The sequence below is a fragment of the Anomaloglossus baeobatrachus genome, chromosome 8 (assembly GCF_048569485.1).
Source record: "Anomaloglossus baeobatrachus isolate aAnoBae1 chromosome 8, aAnoBae1.hap1, whole genome shotgun sequence".
Classification (NCBI taxonomy): domain Eukaryota; kingdom Metazoa; phylum Chordata; class Amphibia; order Anura; family Aromobatidae; genus Anomaloglossus; species Anomaloglossus baeobatrachus.
The window spans coordinates 223703674-223730863 of record NC_134360.1 but is presented as its reverse complement, the minus strand read 5'-3'; the positions used below and the strand labels follow the sequence as shown (position 1 = coordinate 223730863).

Sequence of the window (27190 nt, the reverse complement as noted above, 5' to 3'; positions counted from 1 at the left end):
CACTACGATATTGACAGCGACGCCGGATGGGCGTCACTTTCGATTTGACCCCACCGACATCGCACCTGCGATGCCGTAGTGTGCAAAGTACCCCTAAGTCTGCACCCACCAGCTCAGAGACAACTGAAAACTAGAGATAGAGGCTGAGTGGGGAAACTGTTGAACAATGCAGAATGCAAGTCATATAAAGACCAGAGCCAGTGACATCCCTCATGTACACACAACATATTATCCTAAACAGTCACCTGAAATGAGGGCTTGAAGCAATGACGGAGTCTCTACCAGGTGTCAATTACTGACCTTTTGTCAGGTTACTTGATGTTTATTGTTCTATGTGATACACAGAAATCTACAAACCTGGCGGCCGAGACTAACAAAGACCTGATTTTCCATGAATCAATTGGATTCTACTCGTTATCTTCTGATAAGCGTTTCCGGAGAGATAAATGACGCACTCGGCTCTGCTACATGTGTGCAGGTTATTTTTCAGCACATGTTTCGGTGCACGCACAGCTGGTGTGAGCCTCCACCTCTTTCATGAGGTCCTCGGATGACACTTTGGGGTCTGCTCTCCAGTCCGCCAGCCTCACTGCTGAATCTACCAAAGGAAACACAGGACACAATGTATCAGCATCCAGAGGATGGGAAGCGCTTACTGTACATTGTATATGTACTGCCTCTGCAGCAGTCGGACTGCTCAGATCGGGGGTTTGCTGTGGCTCGAGGGTCACCGGACTTGGGGCTCAGCGGCCACTCAAATTAAAAAGGGGGTATTTACAGGGGAATAGTTTGTGACGCCACCCGTGGTTCGCGGTAAGGGGAGTACCGCCGCTGCTGATGGGAGTACCCAGGGGAGATGGAGTGGGGCAGCCAGATGACGTTCCCTCCACGGGTAGGGGAGGCCCCGGGACTCTGGAGGATGGTTGGTGGATGGTGCAGGCTCCAAAACGGACAGGCAGGATGCAGGGAGGGCAGTGTACTCACTCACTGTGAAGATGTTAGTGCGACCAATAAGCAGACTCTGACACAGAAGTAAACCAAGTCTCTGGGTATCACTGCCGCTTTGGGGAGCCGTCCGGGTGTCCGTCCCCACTAGTATTGCTTAGTGGTCCGGAGACTGCCTCCATGCACAATTGTGTGGATGTTCCTAGGTGACCCGTCGGCCTGAAGCTGTCAAGGTCCCGCTCCCTTTATTTAGTGGAGCAATGCTCTTGATGGCTGGCACTTGGGATCTCAGTGGGCCGCATAAGCTGGAAAGCCCTATCCCCCTCGTTGTGTTGGGGCGTTCGATCTCTGAGCTCTTGGGGAAAGTTCATAAAGAGACTATCCTCCACAGGTTAATTATCAGGTTGCGTGAAACTACACCCTGATCTAGGGTCCTGTATCCCGCCGTGCTCGGTACCGGACCGGTTATTGTGCTTGCTGGTGCCGGCCGTTCTCCAAAACTAAGTCAGTACACCCTTTCCAATACCCTGCGACCGGGTCTCCGACTCCTCTGGTCCCAGACCACCGTCTGCGACCCAACCAAGGTAACACAGGGAGCTTCAACTCCCTCAGCTCCTCACTCTGTGAGGGCTACTACTGAACTGACTTCCTTCCCTCCCACCAGTCTGCCTGAACCCCAGGCGGGTGGCCCTATTCCAGCTAGACAACCCACTGGTGTGCCTGACAGGGTGTGGTGTGGGGTGTGGTTAGCATTTGAGTGCTGATGAGAGCAATACCAGTGTGTAGGCACCCAGAACCATGGAGGGTGGGTTGTGCACCATGAGAGATGAGAGTGCAGTTCCCTGTGACACCCTGATAGAGTCAGGGGCGTCACATATACAAGTAGGTCCACGCAGGTCATTACAGGTTATTACAGGTGAGGGTACTGGTGCAGATCCGGGATGCCAACATTTAACTATGTAAGTGCCAGAGTAGAAGCCCGAGCAGCCCTAAGGAACCCATCAAGAAGGCTCTCCTTTTATGTCCCTGATCATCCATTCTGCCTCACTGTGATGGATAAAAATTATGGGGGAGATGATGATCCCCTCCGGTCAGTGACCAGAGGCGGCTAACGGGCTGGAGACCAATGAGACGCGGTCACCTCGGACCGGGACGTCTTGACACAGATCTGCTCCCTCCTGTGTGGGGACTAAAGAAACTCCAGAGAGAAAATCATTTTAATTGAAGGAGAATTCTGAATTTTAAATGAAAATAAAGTTTCATTTTTCATCAGTTTATGGTAAATTTTTATGCCCAAACAGGATGTGCCCCTTCCCCGGACAGGTCTGCTTTAGGAAATGGTTTTATTATGCATAATATGACATTTCCAAAGGATCTTTTCTTAAAGCTCTGCTGTTCCTCTGTTATCCCTCCTGGAAATATGTGTATATATATATATATATATATATATATATATATATATATATATATATATATATATATATATATATATATATATATATATATATATATATATATATATATATATATATATATATATATATATATATAAAAAATGAAAAATAGCAAGCAATCTGGGTGTATAAACTGTCAGGGGTTCTGTCCCTTCACACCCAATTTTGAAGGAGAATGTTGAAGCCGGTTGTAAATTTATGCACACACTTCCAGGAGGAATAACAGAGGTATGACACAACACAGACTTAGAAAAGTGATGTAGTAGAAAAGAAATGTCAGAAATGGACAGATCCTTCAGTTTTAGGGGTCCTATGCAGGGGCATAACGATGCAGCCATCGAGACCGGGCCCGGGGGACAGATGGCTCGCAGGCCCCAGCACCTGTTTCAGCTGGATGTGCGTCTGATGGCCCACATCCAGCTGAAATACATTGCAGCACAGAGACTCGTTGTGTCCCTGCAGTGAGATGTGCTGGCCGCCAATTAAGGCCTCTTTCACACGTACGTGCCTCCGGTACGTGTTTGGCAGTTTTCTCACGTACCGGAGACACGTACACACGTAGACCTAGGTATTCCTATGGTTTTGGACACATTAGTATTTGCGCACGGAACGTGTGTCCGTTCCGTACTTACGTGTATCCGTGTGTTTCTCACGCCGACATGTCCGTTTTCTCTTCGGCATCACGGGTGTCACACGTAATGCAAACGGACCACACGGATGTGTTCCGTGTGACACGCACCGGAGAGAAGACATGTGTCTGTGAGAAAAAAAAACAAAACTTTCCTCACCTTCTCCAGCCCTGCAGTCTCTGCCGCTGCTGTCACTTGCTGCCAACCGCCGCTCATTATGCTCATTGCATATTCACTTCACTGCGGCCGGAAGCAGCAGCAACGGGGAGTCGCGGGACCGGAGACCGAAGATCAGCACCACGGACAGCGACGCCAGGGACAGGTGAGCAGAAAGTTCCCGTTCTCCGTGTGTTATCACGGATAACACACGGAGAACACACGTAGCCCATAAACACGGTTCACGGAGGGCAAAACGCACCTCTGACGCGTCCGTGAAAAATGTGCGTGGTTTTTCACGGATGTGTGAAAGAGGCCTAAGGCTGTGAATATTCACTGCTCCCCACACCCATAATACAAGGTGCAGGGAGCAGAAAATATGCCGGCAGCTGACCACGCACAGCGGGCGCACAGTGACGTCATATGTTGTGCCACTTACACACTCTGGTCAGTTGCGGCATGTGATCATCGAAGGAGGACATCGGGGGAGCTGGAGGATAGTGAGTTTAGTAATTTATTTTTTTACTGTGTGCAGCGGCCGGGGTTATCATATGTACCACGATACAACCAGGATGGGGACATAAACCAGGCTGGGGCCATTATGGGGACATACTGTATAAACCAAGCTGGGACCATTATCAAGACATGTATATCAGTATAGGGCCATTATGGGGACATGTATACCAGGATGGGGCAATTGTGGGGACATGTATACCAGGATGAGGCTATTATGGGGACATGTATACCAGGATGAGGCTATTATGGGGACATGTATACCATAATGGGGTCATTATGGAGAAATGTATACCAGGATGGGGCCATTATCGGGACATGTATACCAGGATGGGGCCATTTTAGGGACATGTATACCAGGATGGGGCCATGATGCGTACATCTACACCAGGATGGGGACATCTATACCAGTATGGAGCCATTATGGGGACATTTATACCAGGATTTGGCCATGATGCAGTTATACACCATTATGTGGCCATAATGGGGACATATAACAGGATGGGGCCATGATGGGGACATATATAACTGGATGAGGCTATATATACCAGGATCGGCCATGATAGGGACATATATTCCAGGATGGGGCCATGATTGGGATATATATAACAGGATGGAGCCATATATACCAGGATATAGCCATGATGAGGTCATACACCAGGATGGGGGACATATTTACAAGGAAGTGGCCTAGGATGGAGGCTATTAGTACAGAATGGGGGTCAGGACTACACAATTAAGGGGGAGGAGGTGCAATTTGTATGGGATTTAAAATGCTACACTGCCCTATACATCTGACCAATATGTGAGGGGGCCCAGGCTCAAACTTTGCACTGGGTCCCATCGGACTCTAGTTACGCCACTGGTCCTGTGGTGATGGTCCTGTGGGCAATGTGTTCACTACACAGATACAATGTAGCATTTAGTGATACAGAACGACATTCTATATTCTGTTTAGATTTTTGCAGTATAAATATTTCTTGCCCTGTGGTTATATTTTGTGTCACTTTTCGTGTTTTTCATTGTTTTCATCTCTATTTTTCTTTCTTTTGACTTTACAATGAACAGTCCCGGCAGGCACCGCACTATTCCTAGGGGAGATTATATCCTCAGAGGCGCCCCCGTCTACACGCCCGTGCACACACTTTTCATGAGGAATGATCTATAGGTGGATTATGTACAGAACCGAGTGCAGCGCATCAATCAGTCATGGCCAAAATAGCACAAATATTAATAATCTATAGCCGGTGTGGAGCGACAGCAGGAGCTATCAGAGGGATCAATAATCCCCGGTGACAGCTGACCTTATTTTCTTGGCTCTGAAGAGGCTTAGAGGGAATATATTTAGTATATGAGAGTTAGTGAGACAAATCGCTGCTGGCACTGAGCACATTACTGGCTCCATATCATCAGCACATCGGCCGGTGACTCCATGCACGGAGGCTGTAGACGCGGAGACACATTCCTAACTGGGATTATTGCAATTTTTTGGAAAATGCGCTCAACTTTTTTTTTTATTATTTACATTTTTTATGCTTCTTTTCCTTTAAGATATGTAAATCTGTCCTCGCACCCAGCACCGTGCAGCCGTGAATCACTGCGGGCTCCGCGCGCTGCACTCCTGTCCCAGTTTTTACACTTGAATACACTTGTATGTACCATAAACTCCTGTATATCTATCTCTTCTATGGGAAAATAATAAAATCACTGATCCCGACCTGTGGAGCGGGCACGCCAGGGGACCACACCAAACTATAGGGTATGCTGATCTGCCCATGTATCTGTGGTATGGATATAGGGGTGTCGATGGTGGCGTAACTAAAGTTTGATGGGCATCACCGCAAAATTTGAACCTGGGCCTCCCCCCACATCCCCACTCGCCTCTTCCCCCTTGGGGTACAGGATAATAACACTGACACTCGGCTCTTTCCCTCAGCACCCAGCTTTCCTATGTTCTGATATATATCTTTTCCTCCCCACCCAGCTTTCCTATGCTCAAATATCCCTCTTTCCCTCAGCACCCAGTTTATCTATGCTCAAATATCCCTCTTTCCCTCAGCACCCAGTTTATCTATGCTCAAATATCCCTCTTTCCCTCAGCACCCAGCTTTCACATGCTCTGCTATACATATTTCCCTCAGCACCCAGCTTTCACATGCTCTGCTATACATTTTTCCCTCAGCACTCAGCTTTCACATACTTTGCTATAAATCTTTCACTCAGCACTCAGCTTTCCCATGATCCAATATCAATGGCAAGCTTAGTGCTGAGGGAAAGATGTATCACAGAGCATGGGATAGCTGGGTTCTCAGAACATATGAAAGCAGGGTGCTAAGGGAAAGAGGAATATCAGAGCATTGGAAGGCTGAGTACTGAGGGGAAAATGTATAGCAGAGCATGGAAAAGCTGGGTGCTGAGGGAAAGGTGTATAACAGAGCATGGGAAAGCTGGGTACTGCGGGAAAAAGCGTCTTTCCCTCAGCACACAACTTTGCCATCCCATACTTGCATCTTTGTCGTCCATCCTCTTATATATATGAAGCAGGGATCACTGCGCTGCGATTAAAGAAAATGAATATTCCCTTCTCTCCCCACCCATAAGCCCGCCCACTTCTCAGCAGCGGCTTCAGTGGAAAGAGGTGGGTGGGATTATGGACTTGGAGAGCAGTGAATATGCAACTTCATAAGCAGCGGGTACACATGTTAGCTGCAGAGCAGGCTGCTGCCTCCTGTTGTCCCGCGCCACCGTAATTTGCAGTGTAGGAACCGGAGGGGTCTCAGTGCTGTAATATATTTCAGCTGGATGTGCGTACTGGGATACACATCCAGCTGAAGCAAGCACTGGGGTCTGTTGGACCCCTGAACTACTGGACCCCTGCAACCACAATCGTTCTGCCCCTGGTGTCACCCCTATGAATGGTTTTACGCACACTACGAGACAGTGCTCCCCTGCATGCTATGTTTTATGGACTAGCCAGCAGAGTTGGCGCTCCCCTGTAATGTGTAGTTGGTCTAACCCTGCCCAAAAAGTGCGGGAAACAGAGAAAAAGCAGAAGAGTTTAGGGTGAGAACAGGAGAAATCGGGTCGACTCAGAGAGTGAAAGAGAGGAGACGCTGCCTGAGAAGTGTCCGGGAACGATGGATTGGGAAGATGCATGGTGCCGGCTGCAAGAGAGACTGCGAGGTAGACTGCGAGAAAGCCCTGGTAGCCTCCGAGTACCGGATGGAGTGGCTACTAGGGTCGGCGATTCTAAACGAGACAGAAGACGTTATATGGTGGACCCAAGAGACCTTGGGTCTGTGAAAGAGGAAGCAGAGTTCCCCGTCTTGCCACGAGAAGTGCGCACCAAGGAGCATCACAGCACAGAGCTCCCGGGACTGGACTGGTTCCCTCGCAACAGTATTGTGAGTCTTTTACCGGTGTGCACACCCAGTAGAGGATAGCGTAGGCCTCAATAGCCAGAGAGTGGTATGTGTGCGTTCCAAGTAGAAGAGGCCAGTCAGGATTGTAAGTGCTGCGCAGTTGTGAATATATACCGCTCTCTGAGTTAACCGTGGTATATCTACTTGTAATAGCTGGAGCAGCATGTTGTTTGTGCGGCCCAGTTCCCTTGTTTCTGTATCCTCGTCTTGGGTACCGTAATTGAACTCTACACAGCGGTGGTTCCTCGGCCATCGCTTCAAGTGGCGCTGCGAGCAGGGTACCGCTACCATGATGGAGCAAACAGACCGCAACGGCGAGAATGCTATCGCTAATGCTGACTCTAATGTTAATGGGGGCGCAGTAGGCAATGGTGGAACCCCTGCAAGGACCCTTCCAATGGGCTATCCAAATTTGGGCTACCCAAATTTGATGGTAATAATATGACTCAAACTGGGTGTCTGCAGAGCACCATTAAGGTCTATGGTGATACAGCTAAAGGCCTTCCTTGGGCTCATGGGATATTACTTTGTCAAGGACTTTGCAAAGTTAGCAGGTACCCTGAATGAGTTGCTGAGGGCGATGGCCAGAGTGCCGAAGAATCGAAGTATCCCTGTGCTCAGAAACAGGATGAGGCCTTCCAGGCTATGATGGATGCTCTCTCATCAGCCTCGATTCTGGCTGGTCTGGACTTTGACGAACTGTTCCTCCTGTACACGGATGGCAGCCTCCTTGGGTTGTCCACAGTCCTGTCCCGGGTGCAAGATGGACACAAGAGAGTTATCACGTACACTAGTAGGTCCCAATGGGACATTGAAAAGAATCTCCATAATTGTAGCTTCTTCCGGCTAGAGCTCACCCTAGTGGGTCATGTCTGAGAAGTTTGTGGGATTTCTGACATAGGCCAAGATCCTGGTCCGTACAAAAAATAATCTCCTGGCACACCTTGAAAATGTCAAGCTGCGGGCCCTGGAACAATAGTGGGTGGCTCGCCTGGCGAAGTCTGACTTTACCATCCACTATTAATCTGCTACTGAGAATGCCAATGCAGATAGTCGGTTAAGAGAGACAATGGTGACTCTATTCGGGGACCTCGATGAGTGCCTATAAGAGGACGAAACCCCATTCTTCTGTAAGTTTATACCGCCAGTGGTAGAGACTCTCTCAAGTAGAGAGAGCTGTGTACTGCCCTGGTCCCTGAGAGAGATCAATGAACAGCGGGGACATGCCCAAGATGAAGATGGGGGGACTACGCAAATGTAACGCTGGGTAACCTAGCAGCAGAAGCCCAACAATGAAGAAAGGGACAACCTCAACGCCGAGCTGAAGAACGTCCTGCACCAGTAGGATAAATCAGAGATCCAAGAGACAGTACTGTACCGCAAGAGGCAGCAACCGAAAGATTACAAGGTGAGGTGGCAGGTGGTCATTCTTGGGAGTATGGCTCATGAAATAGCCAAGGAAGCTCACGAATTTGCGGCCCACTTTGGACCAGGAGGTCGCCCTTATGAACGGTTTAAGCGCGTTATGACTTTAAGAGACGGTGCTCCCCTGCATGCTGTGTTTTGTGGACTAGCCGGAAAAGTTGACGCTCCCCTCTGTACTGTGCAGTTGGACTAACCCTGCTGAATAAGTGCAGGAAACGGAGAAAGAGAAAGTGCGGAAGAAGAGTTAAGGGCGAGAACAGGAAAAGTCATGTCGCCTGAGAGAGTGAAAGAGAAGAGATGCTATGGAGGTAGTATGGAGGCGCCATGTATCTGTATTATAGAGGCTCTCTGTATCTGTGGTATAGAGGCACCGTGTATCTATATTATGGAGGCTCTCTGTATCTATATTATGGAGGCTCTCTGTATTTGCGGTATAGAGGCACCGTGTATCTACGGTACGGAGGTGCTCTGTATCTGAGGTACGGAGGCGCTCTGTATCTGAGGTACGGAGGCGCTCTGTATCTGAGGTATGTAGGCACACTGTATCTGAGGTGCGGAGGCGCTCTGTATCTGAGGTACGGAGGCGCTCTGTATCTGAGGTACGGAGGCGCTCTGTTTCTGAGGTACGGAGGCGCTCTGTTTCTGAGGTACGGAGGCGCTCTGTATCTGAGGTACGGAGGCGCTCTGTATCTGAGGTACGGAGGCGCTCTGTATCTGAGGTACGGAGGCGCTCTGTCTCTGAGGTACGGAGGCGCTCTGTCTCTGAGGTACGGAGGCGCTCTGTATCTGAGGTACGGAGGCGCTCTGTATCTGAGGTACGGAGGCGCTCTGTATCTGAGGTACGGAGGCGCTCTGTATCTGAGGTACGGAGGCGCTCTGTATCTGAGGTACGGAGGCGCTCTGTTTCTGAGGTACGGAGGCGCTCTGTATCTGAGGTACGGAGGCGCTCTGTATCTGAGGTACGGAGGCGCTCTGTATCTGAGGTACGGAGGCGCTCTGTATCTGAGGTACGGAGGCGCTCTGTATCTGAGGTACGGAGGCGCTCTGTATCTGAGGTACGGAGGCGCTCTGTATCTGAGGTACGGAGGCGCTCTGTATCTGAGGTAGGGAGGCGCTCTGTATCTGAGGTACGGTGGCACTCTGTATCTGAGGTACAGAGGCGCTCTGTATCTGAGGTACGGTGGCACTCTGTATCTGAGGTACGGAGGCGTTCTGTATCTGAGGTATGGAGGCGCTCTGTATCTGAGGTACAGAGGCGCTCTGTATCTGAGGTACGGTGGCACTCTGTATCTGAGGTACGGAGGCGTTCTGTATCTGAGGTATGGAGGCGCTCTGTATCTGAGGTACGGAGGCGCTCTGTATCTGAGGTACGGAGGCGTTCTGTATGTGAGGTATGGAGGTGCTCTGTATCTGAGGTATGGAGGTGACCTGTATCTGAGGTACGGAGGCGCTCTGCATCCGAGGTACGGAGGTGCTCTGTATCTGAGGTACGGAGGTGCTCTGTATCTGAGGTACGGAGGCGCAGTATATCTGAGGTACGGAGGCGCAGTATATCTGAGGTACGGAGGTGCTCTGTATCTGAGGTTCGGAGGCGCAGTATATCTGAGGTACGGAGGCGCAGTATATCTGAGGTACGGAGGTGCTCTGTATCTGAGGTTCGGAGGTGCTCTGTATCTGAGGTATGAAGGTGCTCTGTATCTGAGGTATGGAGGCGCTGTATATCTGAGGTACGGAGGCGCTCTGTATTTGCGGTATGGAGACGCTCTGTATCTGAGGTACGGAGGTGCTTTGTATCTGAGGTATGGAGACGCTATGACTGGCTGTACCATGGGTTCCTGGATAGCGCTCTTTGACAGTACCGGCACAAGCCCGTTATTGGGCACGGAGCTCAGCTGTGATGGGGTAGATCATTGAGATTTATTCCCCACATGGAATACTGAGAGATGTCAGCTCTGAAGCCGGCAGAATTGTGAATGCAGCTATTATAGCCGTGTACCTGTAGGAAGGCAGTGAAACGCCACCGTTATCGGCATTGTTGTTGCTGGATGACATCCCTCCACACATTTTAATACCGGCTCCATCGAATAACAAGTTGACTGACGTTCCTCGATGCGCTCATTTTCCAACATGATATATTGCCGCTCGAGTGCACAACCTACAAGACAATAAATATGAGCCTGGGGGGGAAATATCAGATGTTATCCATGCTTTATGGATGGGATCAGGGTTGACATTTTTGTTATTTCCGCTCTTCATAATGATTATTTTTGGTGGATTTTATTACTCGTGTCATTTATAAGGTGACTTAGTGGTGCTTTCTGCATTTCTGTGTGCAGAGTTACTCTGCGATACCATTGTGCATCTCTGCCTTGGACTCTGACAAACTAAGCCATGCGATGTCACTGGATAACTCCGCTATGTCACCGGATTACTCCGCTATGTCACCGGATTACTCCGCTACGTCACCGGATAACTCCGCTACGTCACCGGATAACTCCGCTATGTCATTGGATAACTCCGCTATGTCACCGGATAACTCCGCTATGTCACCGGATAACGCCGCTATGTCACCAAATAACCCTGCTATGTCACCGAATAACGCCGCTATGTCATCGAATAACGCTGCTATGTCACCGGATAACTCCGCTATGTCACCGGATAACTCCGCTATGTCACCGGATAACGCCGCTACGTCACCGGATAACGCCGCTATGTCACCGGATAACGCTGCTATGTCACCGGATAACGCTGCTATGTCACCGGATAACTCTGCTATGTCACCGGATAACTCTGCTATGTCACCGGATAACTCTGCTAAGTCACCGGATAACTCTGCTATGTCACCGGATAACTCCGCTATGTCACCGGATAACTCCGCTATGTCACCGGATAACTCCGCTATGTCACCGGATAACTCCGCTATGTCACCGGATAACGCCGCTATGTCACCAAATAACCCTGCTATGTCACCGAATAACGCCGCTATGTCACCGAATAACGCTGCTATGTCACCGGATAACTCCGCTATGTCACCGGATAACTCCGCTATGTCACCGGATAACTCCGCTATGTCACTGGATAACTCTGCTATGTCATTGGATAACCCTGCTATGTCACCGGATAACTCCGCTATGTCACCGGATAACTCCGCTATGTCACCGGATAACTCCGCTATGTCACCGGATAACTCCGCTATGTCACCGGATAACTCCGCTATGTCACTGGATAACTCCGCTATGTCACTGGATAACTCCGCTATGTCACATCACTGGATACCTCTGCTATGTCATTGGATAACCCTGCTATGTCACCGGATTATTCCGTTATGTCACCGGATAACTCCGCTATGTCACCGGATTACTCAGCTATGTCATCGGATAACTCCGCTATGTCACTGAATAACTACGCTATGTCACTGGATAACACCACCATGTCACTGGATAACTCCGTCATGTCACTGGATAACTCCGCTACACCACTGGCCAGCTATGCTTGGACTCTGTAACAAAGCCAACTATCCTATATTGCTGGATATCTCTGCTACACTGCCAACTGTTTCTGCCTGGTCTCAGTGAAACTTTGCTACCTCACTACCTCTAGCTCTGTTACCTCACTACCTCTGCTACATCAAACTTTGCCATACCCTTTTCCAGTTCAGCCAGGATTCTATGACAAACCCAGCTGTGCTATAACACTGAGGAACTCTGCCTAACCACTGTGCCAGCTTTGCTTTAGACTTTACTGTGCTACACCGCTGACTCTGCCTTTGACTCTGTGACAAACCAAGCTTTGCTATGTCACTGGATATCTCTTTGCTTTTCCAGGTGTTTGTTATAAGCCCATCTCTGCTACATTGTTGGGGAACTCCGCTGTACAATATTCCTCCCCGATGATCGGTCTTACTTGATCCACATGAGTTTCTCGGCAATGTCCATGAATGAACCAACCCATTACAGCTCCTGGCCGTTTCACGGTTCGGCTTTTGGAAGTCATTCATTTTGGAGTGATCGGCATTCCCACAAAGGCCACAAGTCCGGCCGTGCATCAGTGCGGAAATCTGCACCTGAAACAGGATTGTAATATAGGGCAATAGAATCAGAAACGTGCGTCGTCTTTGTAATCAAGCTTTAATATCTCTTTGTTATTTTTCACTTTTGAGCTGTGTATAAAAATCTCCCATTTCTGCAGAGAAACTGCCAAAAAGCTGCTGTTGACTGATCTCATAAAGGCTAAATAGTGATGTATATGATCGGAGAGTGTTCAACACAGCAACAAAGCAAAAAAAGATACAAAGACGGCACTCACTTCTGAAACATTGGGATACTTCATGCAGGACAGTCCGAAACCTAAAAGGCGACTATTTTGGTGATTTCGGTATTACGTACCTTGGCTGTTCGTCCATTGAATGACACCAGCTCCACGCCGTTCTTTGGCGCTTTTATTGTCACAGTTGTTGCGTTCTTGTGAATTCTGATACAATCTGAAACAAGTATGATTTCATACTTAAAATTTTCATAGTCAATTAGTGAATGTGTCCATGATCCAAGCGGGAGCGGACAGAAGTGACCACTACGATCACCATATAACATGTGCTATGGGATTACTGTCATATGGAACTGGCCTTGGTTTTATTGGTTGTAGTGTATTCACAGTTTGGAATTAGTTTGTCCCCAACAATTGCAGTCTGTCTGAAATCATCCCAAGAATATGGAGTGCTGAGACGTCCGCTGATCCCTCAATATACTGTTCAGAAGGGCTGAGGTCGGGAATCAGAAGATCTCAGCTCCTGCATGACCATGGGCACAGAGTGGTGCACGGGGTAATTAAATAATAATGAGTTATTATGCATATTTTTTCTCATAATATAACTCTATTTACAGGCCATTAGCTTGTAAGTATAGAAGATGCCCTCATCCCTTAGAGTAAGTTTGAAGAACTTCTGGACCAAGCATCTGACATGGTTAAATCAAAACTGTCTGACAACTCAGTGCTATTCTTTATCTGGCATTTAAGCAACGGTCTGAAATTAGGCATAGAGAATGTATATGCATTACATTAGGTCAAAGGTCAACTAGCCTGGTTTTGGAAAACCAGTTCTGCGCAGGACACTATGTTTGCAGATTTAGGACCACGTGACGCAATGACTTAATGTATGGGCTAAAAATGAGAATGAGTCATATTGGGTTTTTGAAGACATGTTTAAAGCCATGTAAAGACACAAGTGAGGAAAGGAGGGTGTGGTGAAATGTATTTAAGCTGGACAACAGTTCAAGGAGTTTAGAATGCCGACCATTCTCAACCAGATGGAAGACTGCCTGCCGTGACATCACAGCTATGTAAGATAATGGACTTTTTCAATATCGTTTTCTCTCTTAACTCAATTCTAATTAAGCCCAGCATTATTTTTCTGTAATGATTTTTAACCTTTATTGAATAAACCCACATATGGTTTGCACCTCTATTTCTCTTCAATCATTATATACTGGCTAAGCATAATATACGTCAATCCTATTTTTAACAATAATAGACTCTACTTGCTAGTCACTACATGGACAAGCCGTGAGGCGGGAAGTCAACCATTCCAGGGTCAGATACCAGGAGAGCATGTCAAGAATTAAGGAGATAGACAGAGGTGTAGTCAGGTCACGGTCCAGAGTCAGAATATCAGAAGGATAGAAGATCAGATAAAAGGGACAAGGTAAACAGAAGGTCAGATGAGGTCCAAGGTCTGGCAGCAGTAGATCAGAACACAGAGCGCAGATAAACAAGGCCAACAAGCACCACTGAGCAAAATGCTACAACTGGCAGTGTTTTGAGGTTTACTGCTCAGCTAAGTAGCTGGGCAATCACAGGGACCACCTGAAGGAACTTAGCATCTCCCAGTATCAGCTTGGAGGATTAAGCGGTCACTCAACACACCGACACCTCAGCACGCCCCAGCACCAGATTGGAGGACTGAGCTGTCACCCAACACACTGACACCTCAGCACGTCCCAGCATCAGATTGAAGGACTGAGCTGTCTCCCAACACACCGACACCTCAGCACGTCCCAGCATCAGATTGGAGGACTGAGCTGTCACTCAACACACTGACACCTCAGCACTCCCCAGCATCAGATTGGAGGACTGAGCTGTCACTCAACACACCGACACCTCAGCACGCCCCAGCACCAGATTGGAGGACTGAGCTGTCACCCAACACACCGACACCTCAGCACGTCCCAGCACCAGATTGGAGGACTGAGCTGTCACCCAACACACTGACACCTCAGCACTCCCCAGCTCCAGATTGGAGGACTCAGCTGTCACTCAACACACCGACACCTCAGCACGTCCCAGCACCAGATTGGAGGACTGAGCTGTCACCCAACACACCGACACCTCAGCACTCCCCAGCTCCAGATTGGAGGACTCAGCTGTCACTCAACACACCGACACCTCAGCACGCCCCAGCACCAGATTGGAGGACTCAGCTGTCACCCAACACACTGACACCTCAGCACTCCCCAGCTCCAGATTGGAGGACTCAGCTGTCACTCAACACACCGACATCTCAGCACGCCCTCATTCCACAGCACAGCAAACAGTCTCTCATAGCGTCCAAGACCCACTGAGCGGAGGAAACATGACACTGCTAAGCCCATAAACCACTATACGCACTCTTATGCAGGAGCTGAGCATTTCTGACTCTGGAGTGAACCCCTACAACTTGCAGAAAACTTTAATGCGTTTTCTCAATTCCTTAAGTAAAAACTGCAATTTGCTGGGAAAAATGCACCTTTACAATTCACCTCTTACTAAATCCTCTTGGTTCTCAAGGATGGAGATATTTTCTTTTCTTTTACAGTTTGGTTCCCGGCCACCTCTACAGTCATATAAAGGTGGCCAGTTTCCTAGGCAGAGAGAACGCGCTTACAGGCTATTTACAGCTTGTAAGTGCTGCTCTGAAGCTAACTGAATTCATGGATCCGGACATATTCAGTGGCTCCGCTCTCCTCCGCCGCTGCAGAAGCAAAGCAGCACGGGAGAGTGCACAGCAAACACCAGGGGAAATGAGGTATTACACAATGTCCATTGATATCAATGGGAAATCTGTGTAATGTAGGGGACGGGTCCTCTACAGAGATTTACACGCTCCATAACCTCTCTCCACTGTGGCCAACTGATGAGAAACCTGAACAGGGAATACTTTTTTTTTTTAGTATTTTGGCATCCATCCTAAAAATATATCCGCTAGCATACTGACCCATATATTTTGCAATTGGGCAACTAAGATGGAGAAGATGTCAGGGAGGTCCTCTATCTGGTACAAAACAAATGACATATCTTGGCAATGGTGGCTGAAGCTAGACAGTAAAATTAAGATTTGTGATATTTAAAGGGGTGGTCCCATGAAAAGTATTTATCAGTAGAGATGACAAATAGATTTGCAGGGCCCTGGTCTAAGGGCCACATCACAAGTCCATGCATGCCAGAAGGGAGCCAAGTAAGCCGTCGCCTATGTGCTGGACTTCCCAATCCTTTGTCTGATTTGTAGACCCAGCGCTGAGTGTCATCATTGTGATATGATGTCACATCGAGTGTCATAATCAGAAGAGGGGCTGGGGATGGCAGCTGGTAGGAGGCAGTTGGAAAGGCTTTTGTCCGGTGGTCATTTACTACTGATGTGGTGGCTCTATTTTCACCTACCTACTGATTGTTGAGAGCTGAACTGATTCCAAGAACAGGGGTCTTGGAGCCCCTGTGCGAGTGCAGTGGTAGTGAGCATGTGCGGCCACTGTTCCATTCACAATCTATAGTAGTACCGGTTGCACACGCTCACTACCACTCCACTGACACCGGGGGCTCAGGGGTGGTCCACCTATGTCAACCTGGATTGTAAACGTACACTGCTGACTTGATGCCATTGTACGAGAGCGTCACACAGTCTCCGTGCTCTCGGGAGCTGACAGTATGACGATGGCTAATGTAAGTCCATATCCTCAGGATTCAGCTACTGTTCCATTTCGAGAACTCACAGAAGAGGAAAGTTAACGCTGGGAGATACAATGAATGTTTCATGAGATAAAATGGTCATGTCAATGTGATGGTCCTCCATTCGTCACACTTTTATCCCAATATTACTGCTCAGTGATTCAATCTGCCGCCTTTTATGCGCGGCGCCGTCGGAGCTAAGCTTCGTGCTCTGTTATCGTGACCCCGGCATTATTGTACCTTTTTCATTTGTATACGTGTCATTCTTTAATAGCAGCCACATTCCATTCAGCAGAACGCGGAATTCTTCTGGAGGGTCGGAATAGATAATAATATCACTAAGAAATAATACAGAAACCAGAGCATTAACCGGAGAGAAAAGCCGATTCATCCACATGATATGCAAGGAACAATTCCTTATTATTCGGGGTCAAAGGGAAAAGCACAAACCCTCAGCAAAGAACCCAAAGATGAACCTCAATCACTGCAGCTGTGATAATTAGAAATGAGCGATTCTTTTGAAATACAATTACATTACCCTCAATGATTTTTCACAGAAAATTAGTTCGATTCACTACAAATTTGATTGCCCTGAAAAGACATGTACGACGCTATTCTCTATTCCTTACACACTAATCTTCTTCCTGGCTCTGCTGTCACACACAATCTGTACAGTTTCTTCAGTGTTTTCTATCTGTATGGCTAAGCTGTGATCTGTGACGTCCTGGCTGCTGCATTCCCTGCCTCGCTTTTATAGTGGCTACACTAATACTAATTTGGGTCCTTAGACGTTAAAGAGCCATAAGCTCTAAAATATCTTGATGGGCATTACATTTTTCCTGTTGTATGTTCCTCTTCTTTTAGGCTATCCTCACATCACATTTGCCCGTATGTTCAGTGCCCGCATCGAGGTTTACCTCTGTATACCATGGAATTCAGGTCAAGAGCATGGTAACCACCTCTAAACGTTTGTTTTTTGGGGTTCTGGGTGTAAGGATGGCTTTGCGTGCTGCGATATCGGTAACAATGTGTTACCGATGCTGCAGCGATAGTCCCCGCCCCTGTCGCAGGTGCGATATCTAGTGATAGCTGGCGTAGCGAATATTATCGCTACGCCACCTTCACATGCACTCACCTGTCCTGCGACGTCGCTCTGGCCGGCGACCCGCCTCCTTGTTAAGGGGGCGGGTTCTTGCGGCGTCACAGCGACGTCACACGGCAGGAGGCCAACAGGAGCAGAGGGGCGGAGATGAGCAGGATGTAAACATCCCGCCCACCTCCTTCCTTCCGCATAGCCGACGGGAGCCGAAGGACGCAGGTAGGAGATGTTCCTCACTCCTGCGGCTTCACACACAGCGATGTGTGGTGCCGCAGGAACGAGGAACAACATCATAACATCGGTCATATCCAAATTATGGAAATGACCGATGCTACACCGATGATACGATTACAACGATTTTGCGCTCGTTAATCGTATCAAAAAGGCTTTACACACTACGATATTACCTGCGATGTCGCAACGTGCAAAGCCACCCTTAGACCCCCAATGATCTGACCTTGATCCTAAAGCAAGGTCATCGATATATATGTCCTACAAAACCATTTTAAGTCATTAAAAGGGTTCTCCACCCCTGGTGAAGTCTTTGACAAGTGCTGTACGTTACTTAACCCTAATGGTGTGTAATGCTCATACTGTAAGAATTCAGCTGCATTTGCCGGTTCAGCAGTCATACGAGGACTGCAAGTATTTCTATTGAGACTAGTATGCAAAACAAAGAACCATGTAATAGATCCAAACCCTAAGTGGATTACACACAGTTAGGATCCGGCAGACTCCAGCGCTTACTGAAGATTTCACCATGGGTGGAAAAGCCCTTTCAATTCCTAAAAAATCATAGGGTTAAAGGGAACCTGTCCCAAGATTTGGCCCCTATAAGCTATGGCCACCACCAGTGGGCTCTTATATACAGCATTCCAACATGCTGTATATAAAAGCCCAGGCCACTGTGTAGAACATAGAAATCACTTTATAATACTCACCTAGAAGGTCGCTGCGGATTAGTTGCGTCATATGGGTGTCTACGTTCTCCGGTGCCGGCGCCTACTGTTTCGCCCATCTTCGTCCTCCTTCTGAAGCCTGTGTGCATGATGTGTCCTACATCATACACACTCGTCGGTCCTGCGCAGGCGCACTACAATACTTTGATCTGCCCTGCTCAGGACCTCAATGCCGGCGAGTGTGGATGACATAGGACGCGTCATGCACCAGGGCTTCAAAAGAAGGACAACAAAGATGTCCAAAAGAGGAGGCGCTGGCACCGGAGAACGGAGACGTCCATAAGACCCAACTCCACCGCAGCAACCGTTTAGGAGAGTATTATAAAGTCATTTTTACGTTCTACACAGCGGCCTGGGCTGTTATATACCTCAGCTTATGGGCCCCAAAACTGGTGACAGGTTCCCTTTAAGAATAGTGGTTGACATTTGGACACAGAGTCCCTATTACAAGGACGGACCACGATAATGAAGGGGCAGAGCGTGTTACACAGCGTCGTTCTACCGTGCGGATTGGCAGAATAACCTTTTCCGGCCGCTCAGGTTCATTAGTAAAACAACTTACTAGGATCCGAGCTTCACATTCATTTCAAAGGTGGAAAATGCTGGACCCGTTTTTTTCATGGCGATGAAGAATCTTAGTTGATCGGTGCAGTCCTGTGCGATCACCGCGTAGCAATGTGAAGGGGACAGCGAGCAGCCCAGGGTCCTTCCATCAAAGGTGACAAGGTCCTTCAGATCCACTTCACATTCTGCTGCAGAAGGAACAAAACATCATAAACAGAAAACACTGAATACAGACAAGAAGCTGTAAAGTACGAAGACAAGAAACATGACAACTTCTGAACAAAGCTACATGGTGCAGAAATCTGGTACAGATATTTCAGCACCAAATTTGCATCTCCTGACAGAATACCACAGTGAAACGACATAAAAAACGTTTTTTGTGCATTTTTTGACAAGAGATGCAAATTTGGTGCTGAAATTTTCACATGAAATTCCTGCACCAAATGTGCATCTCCTGGAAAATATAGCATCAAAACCACATCACATTTATATGCGTTTTTTTTGCCAGAAGATGCAGATTTGGTGCAGGAATTTGGTGTGTAAATTTCAACACCGTATCTACATCACTTGGCAAAAAAACATGTTTTTTCTACCAGCAGATGCAGGTCTCATGGAACTCAGTTCACGTGAGGTGGGGTTACTAAATTTAATGAGGTCACCTGAGGTCAGTTTACCAGCGGTCACATGTGGGGTACCGTGGGAACCTCCAGCTGTGACCACTGGTAAACTGAGTGATGTCACCACTCACAGCTGCGGCTCACTCAGTCTCTGCCTGAAGCCACAGTCTGTGGACATGTTTTGTGCCCGCTCGCTGTGACTTCAGTATGTAGCAGAGCCAGGATCGTCATGGCACCTTGTGTGGATTATGTCGGAACTGAGAGTTTGGGGTTAATAAATTGGAGACAGAGGGTGTTTTTTTTGTATTTTATTTCAAATAAAGGATTTTTTCGGTGTTTGTGTTTATTTCTTTTTCACTTACATTATTAGTAATAGACCCTCCCCATTACTAATCTAAGGCTTAGTGGCAGCTGTGAGCTGTCATTAACCCCTTAAATTATGCTGATTGCCCTGGTGCAGTGGTAATCAGGATGAGCTGGGTAAAGTGATGGGATTGTCGCTTCTAATGGATGCCGCAATTCTGGGTGGCTGCAGGCTACTATTTTTAAGCTGGGGGGAGCCCAATAACCATGGACCCCCCAGCCTGAGAATACCATCCCCCAGCTGTCAGCTTTCTCATGGCTGGGTATCAAAATTGGGGGGACCCAACGCTGTTTTTTTAAAAAAAACATCCTATTTTGATACACAGCCAAAATAAGTGCACGGCTGGTGGCTGCAGCCTATAGTCTTATGCTTTATCTGTGCTGAGTATCACAATATAGGGGGACCCTATGCCAATTTGTTTTATTTATTTACTTATTTTTACACTACTATAGAGATGCAATCAGAATGGGGGATTCCAAGCAACCACAGACACTGTCACACAGGTTGAGGGCATGGTCTGACTGCAACCAATCACATGCCAGGACTTACGGTGGGCGGAGGAAGCAGTGAATATGTATGAGGGTAATGAGCGGACCTGGAAGTAGTGTTAGGGGTATTTTGCACGTTGCAACATCGCACCTGCGATATCGTCGGGGTCACATCTGAAGTGACGCACATCCAGCGCCGGTAACTATGTCGCAATGTGTAAAGCCTAGGAGAGATGAACGAGCGTGAAACAGTCCAAAATTGGTGATCTGTGTCACGTCGTTCATTTTCAGAATGTCGGTGCGTCCGCAGGTACGATGTTATTTGTCGTTCCTGCAGCTCCACACATCGCTGTGTGTGAAGCCGCAGGAGCGCCAAACATCTTCTTATCTGCGCCCGGCGTCCACCGGCTATGCGGAAGGGAGAAGGTGGGCGGGATGTTTACATCCCGCTCATCTCCGCCCCTCCGCTGCTATTGGCCGCCTGCTGTGTGATGTCGCTATGACGCCGCATGACCCGCCCCCTTAGGAAGGAGGCGGGTCGCCGGCCAGAGCGACGTCGCAGGGCCGGTAAGTGCATGTGAAGCTGCCGTAGCGATAATGTTCGCTACGGCAGCTATTACCAGATATCGCATGTGCGATGGTGGCAGGGACTATTGCGCTCGGCATCGCTAGCATTGGCTAGCAATGTCGCAGCGTGCAAAGTACCCCTTACAGCTGCGCGGAGAATTGGTAAGTATAACGCTCCTGCTTATCCCTATTTTCTTTCTTTTGACTTTATTTATTTTTTAATTTTCCGGATGGCTGAATCCGAATAGCTACATGGAGACCCCTGACAACTTCATGTTCAGGGTCTGTGCACAGACACTAGATATCCGGTACAGACCCCGATGTTTACCGTCCGGGTTCACCCATCAGTAATTGTATTTATTGAGTTAGTAGTGGAGACTACACAGGGACAGATTCCAAAAGAACACTTTTGTATTTTTGTTCTGGAAATTTTGGGTAACATTTTCTAAGCACTTGATATTTTCTCATATACAGTATATATATCTTACAAAGTCACAAAATCTCCTTTGCTACCAAGAAACCTAAACTGATATCCTATAATGTCATTAGGTGGCAGTAGAAGCAAATGGAGAGAATCCCTCCGACTTTACCTTTATAAAAATTCCGTTTTTATCATTCGCTAGGTATTTAATGATACAAAGCTGCAGGTCTCAGCAAGACAAACCGGAAGGACTCTTATTTAACCCAGTACATCCATATCAACATTTAACCGTTTGCTAGTGTCTGGCCGTGCCGCAGACATTGTGCGGGGGGGAAAGGGGGGGACAACGACATATCCAGCCGATGTGCTCTGATATAAACCTCTGTTCATACTTTGCTTTTTCCTTTTGTTCACACTTCCACTAATATCTTAGGAAAGTGTTTGAGGATTTAATGACTAATTACAAGAGGGAGAGAACTTGTGCACCAGGCGCTAAATCTATGGTGTCGTGTGCACCGCTGTGATATATATCATGGTTTCTTCTTTGTTTAAACTTTAGATAGAACCAGTAAATGTGTCCATTGTACATACTAGAAGATCACCGCTTGCTGTCATCCAATGGGAACCATCCTACCTGACTTCCCGTGGATAACATATGTCCTGAGATGTGACGGACACACAGGACATCTATGAAATCTGGAAGTTGTATCGAGCAGGGTAACTGTGCTTCCATCACTCAGGACAAATTGTATCCACTTAGACTAAATGATACAGTTATTTTAATGTCATCAATAGAGTTGTTGAACATTTTAATTATTTCCTTCACCATGGTCCTGCTTCAGATGATTTTGGTGGAGCCTGGGGTCAGCCAGGTCTATCCACTGCTGAAGGGGTACTAATGTGCTCCTGTTGCGGCAGGGGCGAGAGGCTAAACCAGCCGTATAGGACAACACTCAGGAAGGTACAGGAATGCCTTATAGCTAAGGAAAGGAGGGAAGTGGTGACCCCTGACAACAACCTGCAGCTCACCGTCACTGTCCTCACCAGCCCTATACAGGTTCAGCACCTGTCGTCAAGCTGGAATCCATGGAGCCCTATTTCGCCCTGGCAAATGGGCCCTAAGTATGGATGGAGGGTATGAGCTCTTCGTCAACACCACACTCACTAAAGGAAAACACAAGGGAACAATACAGGGGAAACACAACTGCAATCACCAGAGCCCTGGTAGATAGCAAAGACAAACACTTATCTGAGCTGCAGCAACCTCAGGAGTCTGGAGCAACAGAAGACAACTTCTCCACAGCTCTGTCAGGAACAAACTATAAAAGGCACCCAAATATCCCCAGGGTGAGGCTTATAAAGGATGTCAGAGACTGGCAACAGAAATGAAAAACTGACAGATTTCCAGGGTCCTAGAGTCCGCTGCTGTAGAAACAGGGAACTGTCCGATAACAACACAAGCTGCCAATCTCTGGGATTTTCTTACACTCACTGCCACAGACCTTGACACATCTATGACAGCCGCATGGCAGCTCTTCAAAATAATGGCCAATAATGTAATACTGTACAATGTCAACTTTGGTGGGAGAAAACAAGACTCCCCTCTGTGAAAGCCAATATGAAGCCCATGGACACGAGTTGTCTCTATTAGACATCCCCTTTAATGTTCTGTTCTCACAACAGATAAAAATCTTGTATTTATTTCTGCAGAAATCTGAGATTAACCTTTGGTTTTCTGCACTGAATTCAGAGAGCTGCACAAGGATTTTCCACATTTTCGTTTAAAACCACTTTGTGAACGTGTCCGAGGTTAATGGTCACACAGGACACTGGAGTGGATCCTCGTCAAAATCCAAAAACTCTTAGAAAACTCCTTTTTATGTGAAATCCCATTTGCTGTTCATAGTTGGAGTCTTTTTGAGCTTTTTTTTAAGTGGCTTTGATAATTGCCTGATGTATTAAAAAAATGCGCATTACTTGTATGAATGGATCTTGATGGAATCCGTTCCAAACCTGGCGCTGTCCAATTAAAAGGATGAAAAACACTTCCAGAAAGTAAAAAAGCTTTTCCAAACTCTTCTAAACTAAACTCCACATAGAGAGGATTTCCAGAATCAATTTCCACTTCAAAAATTAGGGGTTTTTTTTAAACTTTTTAAATATCTCTGTGTGAACAAAGGCCAAGGCCACATTCACACATCAGTATTTATGATTCAGTGTTTATTGCTAAAGTGCGGAGTTGACCTTCTGTTGTAGGAGTTGGGTGAACTACGTCCACTCCTACGGGGAAGTGCTATTGTAATGTAAGTGTAATGTATATACGAGTGTATTGTATTGAATGTAGAATGTTCTTTTGAGCGCGCTGCTGCATCAGTGATGTAGCAGAGCTGGACTGGCGCGGCAGTCGGTGCCATCTAGAGACCACAAGTGTCATATGTTTAGGTCAAGTAATGTCTTTGATAATATTTATATGTAGAAACACTGTGAATAATGTGTAATGTATAATGGCAGATGCTGGCCCCTCATGCTTTGTCAGACGGGAGACATAGTGTAGAGAGTCACGAGTACTGCAGATAAAGGGTTATAGATTGGATAGATAAAGGATAGATAAAGGATAAAGATAAAGTATTAATAATAGAGGATATTTTACTGTAGTGTAACTAGGGAGCAAGTGTGCAGGAGTGGGGTGTCAGTGGCAGTTAGTGAGTTTGTTAGGATAGAGCAGGAACAGGTGCAAATAGCCAAGTATTCACCACAGAGACAAGGAGGGAGGAGTGAGCAGAGAAGGATCTGGAAAGTAGGACAGTTGGTCAGTGAAGCTGAAGAGGTCCAAGTGAGTGGACAGGGCCAAGGGCTAGGGCATCTACGGGACAGCAGAAATTCTCCCAGGTGTCGAGACCTCACCCTGCGGATGGACTGTAGAGTGTCCTGAGATTGGTGGGACGTTGGGGTATAGAGACCGACGGTGGTAACCTGAACTGGTCAGGAGCTGGTACGTCGTTCAAGGGCCCGAGTGAGACACGCAAGTCGCAAGGAAAGGTTACGGGGGAGGAAGTACATATTGGACTCGGCTTCTGGAGAATAGTAGCCTAGAGCGAGTGACAGTCAAGTACAAAATCCCAGGGAGAGCGGCGGCAGCATGAGAGGGCCTGTTCGACCGAGATAATGGAGAAGTGGTGAACCAAAATAAATCTGCTCCTGAGTGTTTACAAAGAGACTTGTGTGCGAATTGTGTCGTCCTCCCCGTCTACGATGAGGACCAGCAATGAAGATGGAGGAAGCACCGGACGTTATTGTAAGTGCCGCACGCCCCAACGGGACAGACAAAGTGTGAGAAGCCAGTTCCCCTCGGCCGGGATAGGGCTCCTCGCTTCACCGTGTTTTGGAAACACTCCTGGTTTTATCAAAAAAATACTGATGTGTGAATGAGGCCTTCAGACGATTTTTGATCCGTGTGGTTTTAATTGTTTTCTTTCTTTAGGTCCTAGAAGAAGGAAATCTTCCTTTGTTTTTGGAGTTTTATATTTTGCTGTTATTTGGATTCGCTCGCTCTAAAGTCCTCACATTAAATAACATATTTCACCTTTATGGCTCATATCCGGAGTCCGTTACTTTTACGATTCTGTCCTTTTATTTCAGTACTTTTGGTGATTTGACAATAAATTCCCGGACGCAGCAGTTTTCAGACCCCCTGACTGCTCATCACCGGCCCGCGTTTACACCAGATTTTATGATTTAATATTATAAGGATAAGCGCGTTTTACCTTCTTGGGTGCCGCCGACCACGGATGATACTTTGGGAAGATTTGTGAGTTCAATTAGACGAAGGTGTCTGGGCCAGCGAGTGCCAAGTGAGAGCTCCCACGGGACGGGCACGGCCTGTTTGTAAAATGTCAGCTGAAAGAACAAGAAAACATCAGTTATTAGGTGATAATTCATAAAAATATTTCATGGTTTCAGAAATTCTGCCGCTGTGATGATCCGGTGACTGAGAGCTCCGATCCCATAGGAAACTGATAAAAGGGAAAGAGGACAAGAACATCTATGAAGGATGAGGGAATCCATTCAATGTGAATTCGAGATTAGTTTTAGGAAATTTGCACAATATGCAACTTGACTTGCGTAAAAATAGCTTAAAAAAAAAATTCAATTTCCATTTTATACTTTTCAAAAAATTGTATAAGCCAGAGAAAGCTCAGAAGCATCGGTAGGAGCTTTCCCATCACATGGTACAGCGCAGCCAATCAGGAGGGACTATAATAGCCTGTATAAAAGCAGCAGCAGGGAAGGCAGCAGCCAATTTCTAGTGACTCTGGATAGTGAGAGGACGTCACAGTTCAGTGTAGAAAAGGAGAGAAAGTCATAAACACCGAATAAACTGTACAGATTGTGTGTGACAGCGCCGCAGTGAAGAACAATTACCAACCATTTACCCATAGAAAGATATGGTGAGGTCACTTGGACATTACTAAGACTGTGTTTGTGATTTATTTACAGAAAAAATGAATCATCAGAGAATGCAAATCTATCTATTATATACTGTATCTATTTTATATTATAATCTATCTAACATCAATCTATTATCTATAAATCTATTATTTATCTATTATGTATTATCTATCTATCTATCTACCTATCTATCCATTATCTATCTATTATATATCTATCATTTATTTATCATCTATCTACCGTATCTATTGCCACGAGGTACTATGGGGATAGAGGGAAACTGGACCCCTAAGTTGACCCTCAGACTAGGAAGCCCTGTGCTATGCTTATTCTCAGAGATACCCCTAATGGTGGGTGTGCCGCCCCCACGTCAGTAGCAGCCGGGCTGCTCGGATCCGGATCCGCATTGTGGCTCGAGGGATTCTCCGGACCCGGGGGTCACACGGACACTTTGAATAAAAGGGGACGTATTTGTACGGGATTTGCCGTACGCAGTCTGTGACGCCACCCACGGTGTGTGGTGAAGTGTGGCACCACCGCTGCTGTTGTGGGGAACCCGGGGGCGATGGGATGGCAGCTGGTTGTTAACCCCTCCGTGGGTAGGGATGGTTGCCCCTGGGCCCGGTGACTCGGTGCAGGGGACGGTGATGGCAGGGGCCGGCGAGTTTACTCACAATTAAATGAATCAGACAAGTCCAATAGTTAACCAAGGTGCTGGTGGCCGGCCGCCGCGGCCGGGTGTATTCTGGTCCCTCACCCAGGGTGATAGTCTGTGTCACTTTCCTCTGCACTGTGTTTTTGGTGTGGTGGACTTCCCGGTGTGGAACACGGGAGTCCGCTCCTGGTACTTCTGTTGGGAGCCTTGCCCGCTGACGCTGACCCGTGGGATCTACCGGGCCCTGGCGGATGCCCTATCCCTCTCGGTGGGTGGTTGTCTCCTTTTGGGACTTTGGTTGGGACAGGACCTATAATCCTGCCCTCAATTGCTTAATTAGCTAGGCTGTTGGTTCCAGTCCTGGCTTCAGGGTCCAAGTACCCCCTCTGTGCACGGTTTCCGGGTCGGTTCTCCAGTGTCGGTACCGGCGGGCTCCAACTCTGCCCCGGTCCACCTCGGATCTCCGGCTGCCATCTTCCCGTCTCCTGA

General features: G+C 47.5%; 1 protein-coding gene across 1 annotated transcript in view; it reads right to left on the bottom strand.

The window, feature by feature from the left end:
* Positions 1-328: 328 nt before the first annotated feature.
* The window catches only part of LOC142249454 (vitellogenin-1-like), a 141626-nt gene continuing 114764 nt past the window's right edge, over positions 329-27190 (bottom strand). Inside the window, exons 29-35 of the mRNA XM_075321114.1 lie at positions 25362-25494; positions 19139-19328; positions 16759-16856; positions 12930-13024; positions 12448-12607; positions 10541-10699; positions 329-598 (exon numbers count right to left, since the gene is read on the bottom strand). Of these exons, the coding sequence (XP_075177229.1) occupies positions 480-598; positions 10541-10699; positions 12448-12607; positions 12930-13024; positions 16759-16856; positions 19139-19328; positions 25362-25494 (954 nt within the window). The 3' untranslated portion in view covers positions 329-479. The remainder of the gene's footprint in view (positions 599-10540; positions 10700-12447; positions 12608-12929; positions 13025-16758; positions 16857-19138; positions 19329-25361; positions 25495-27190) is intronic.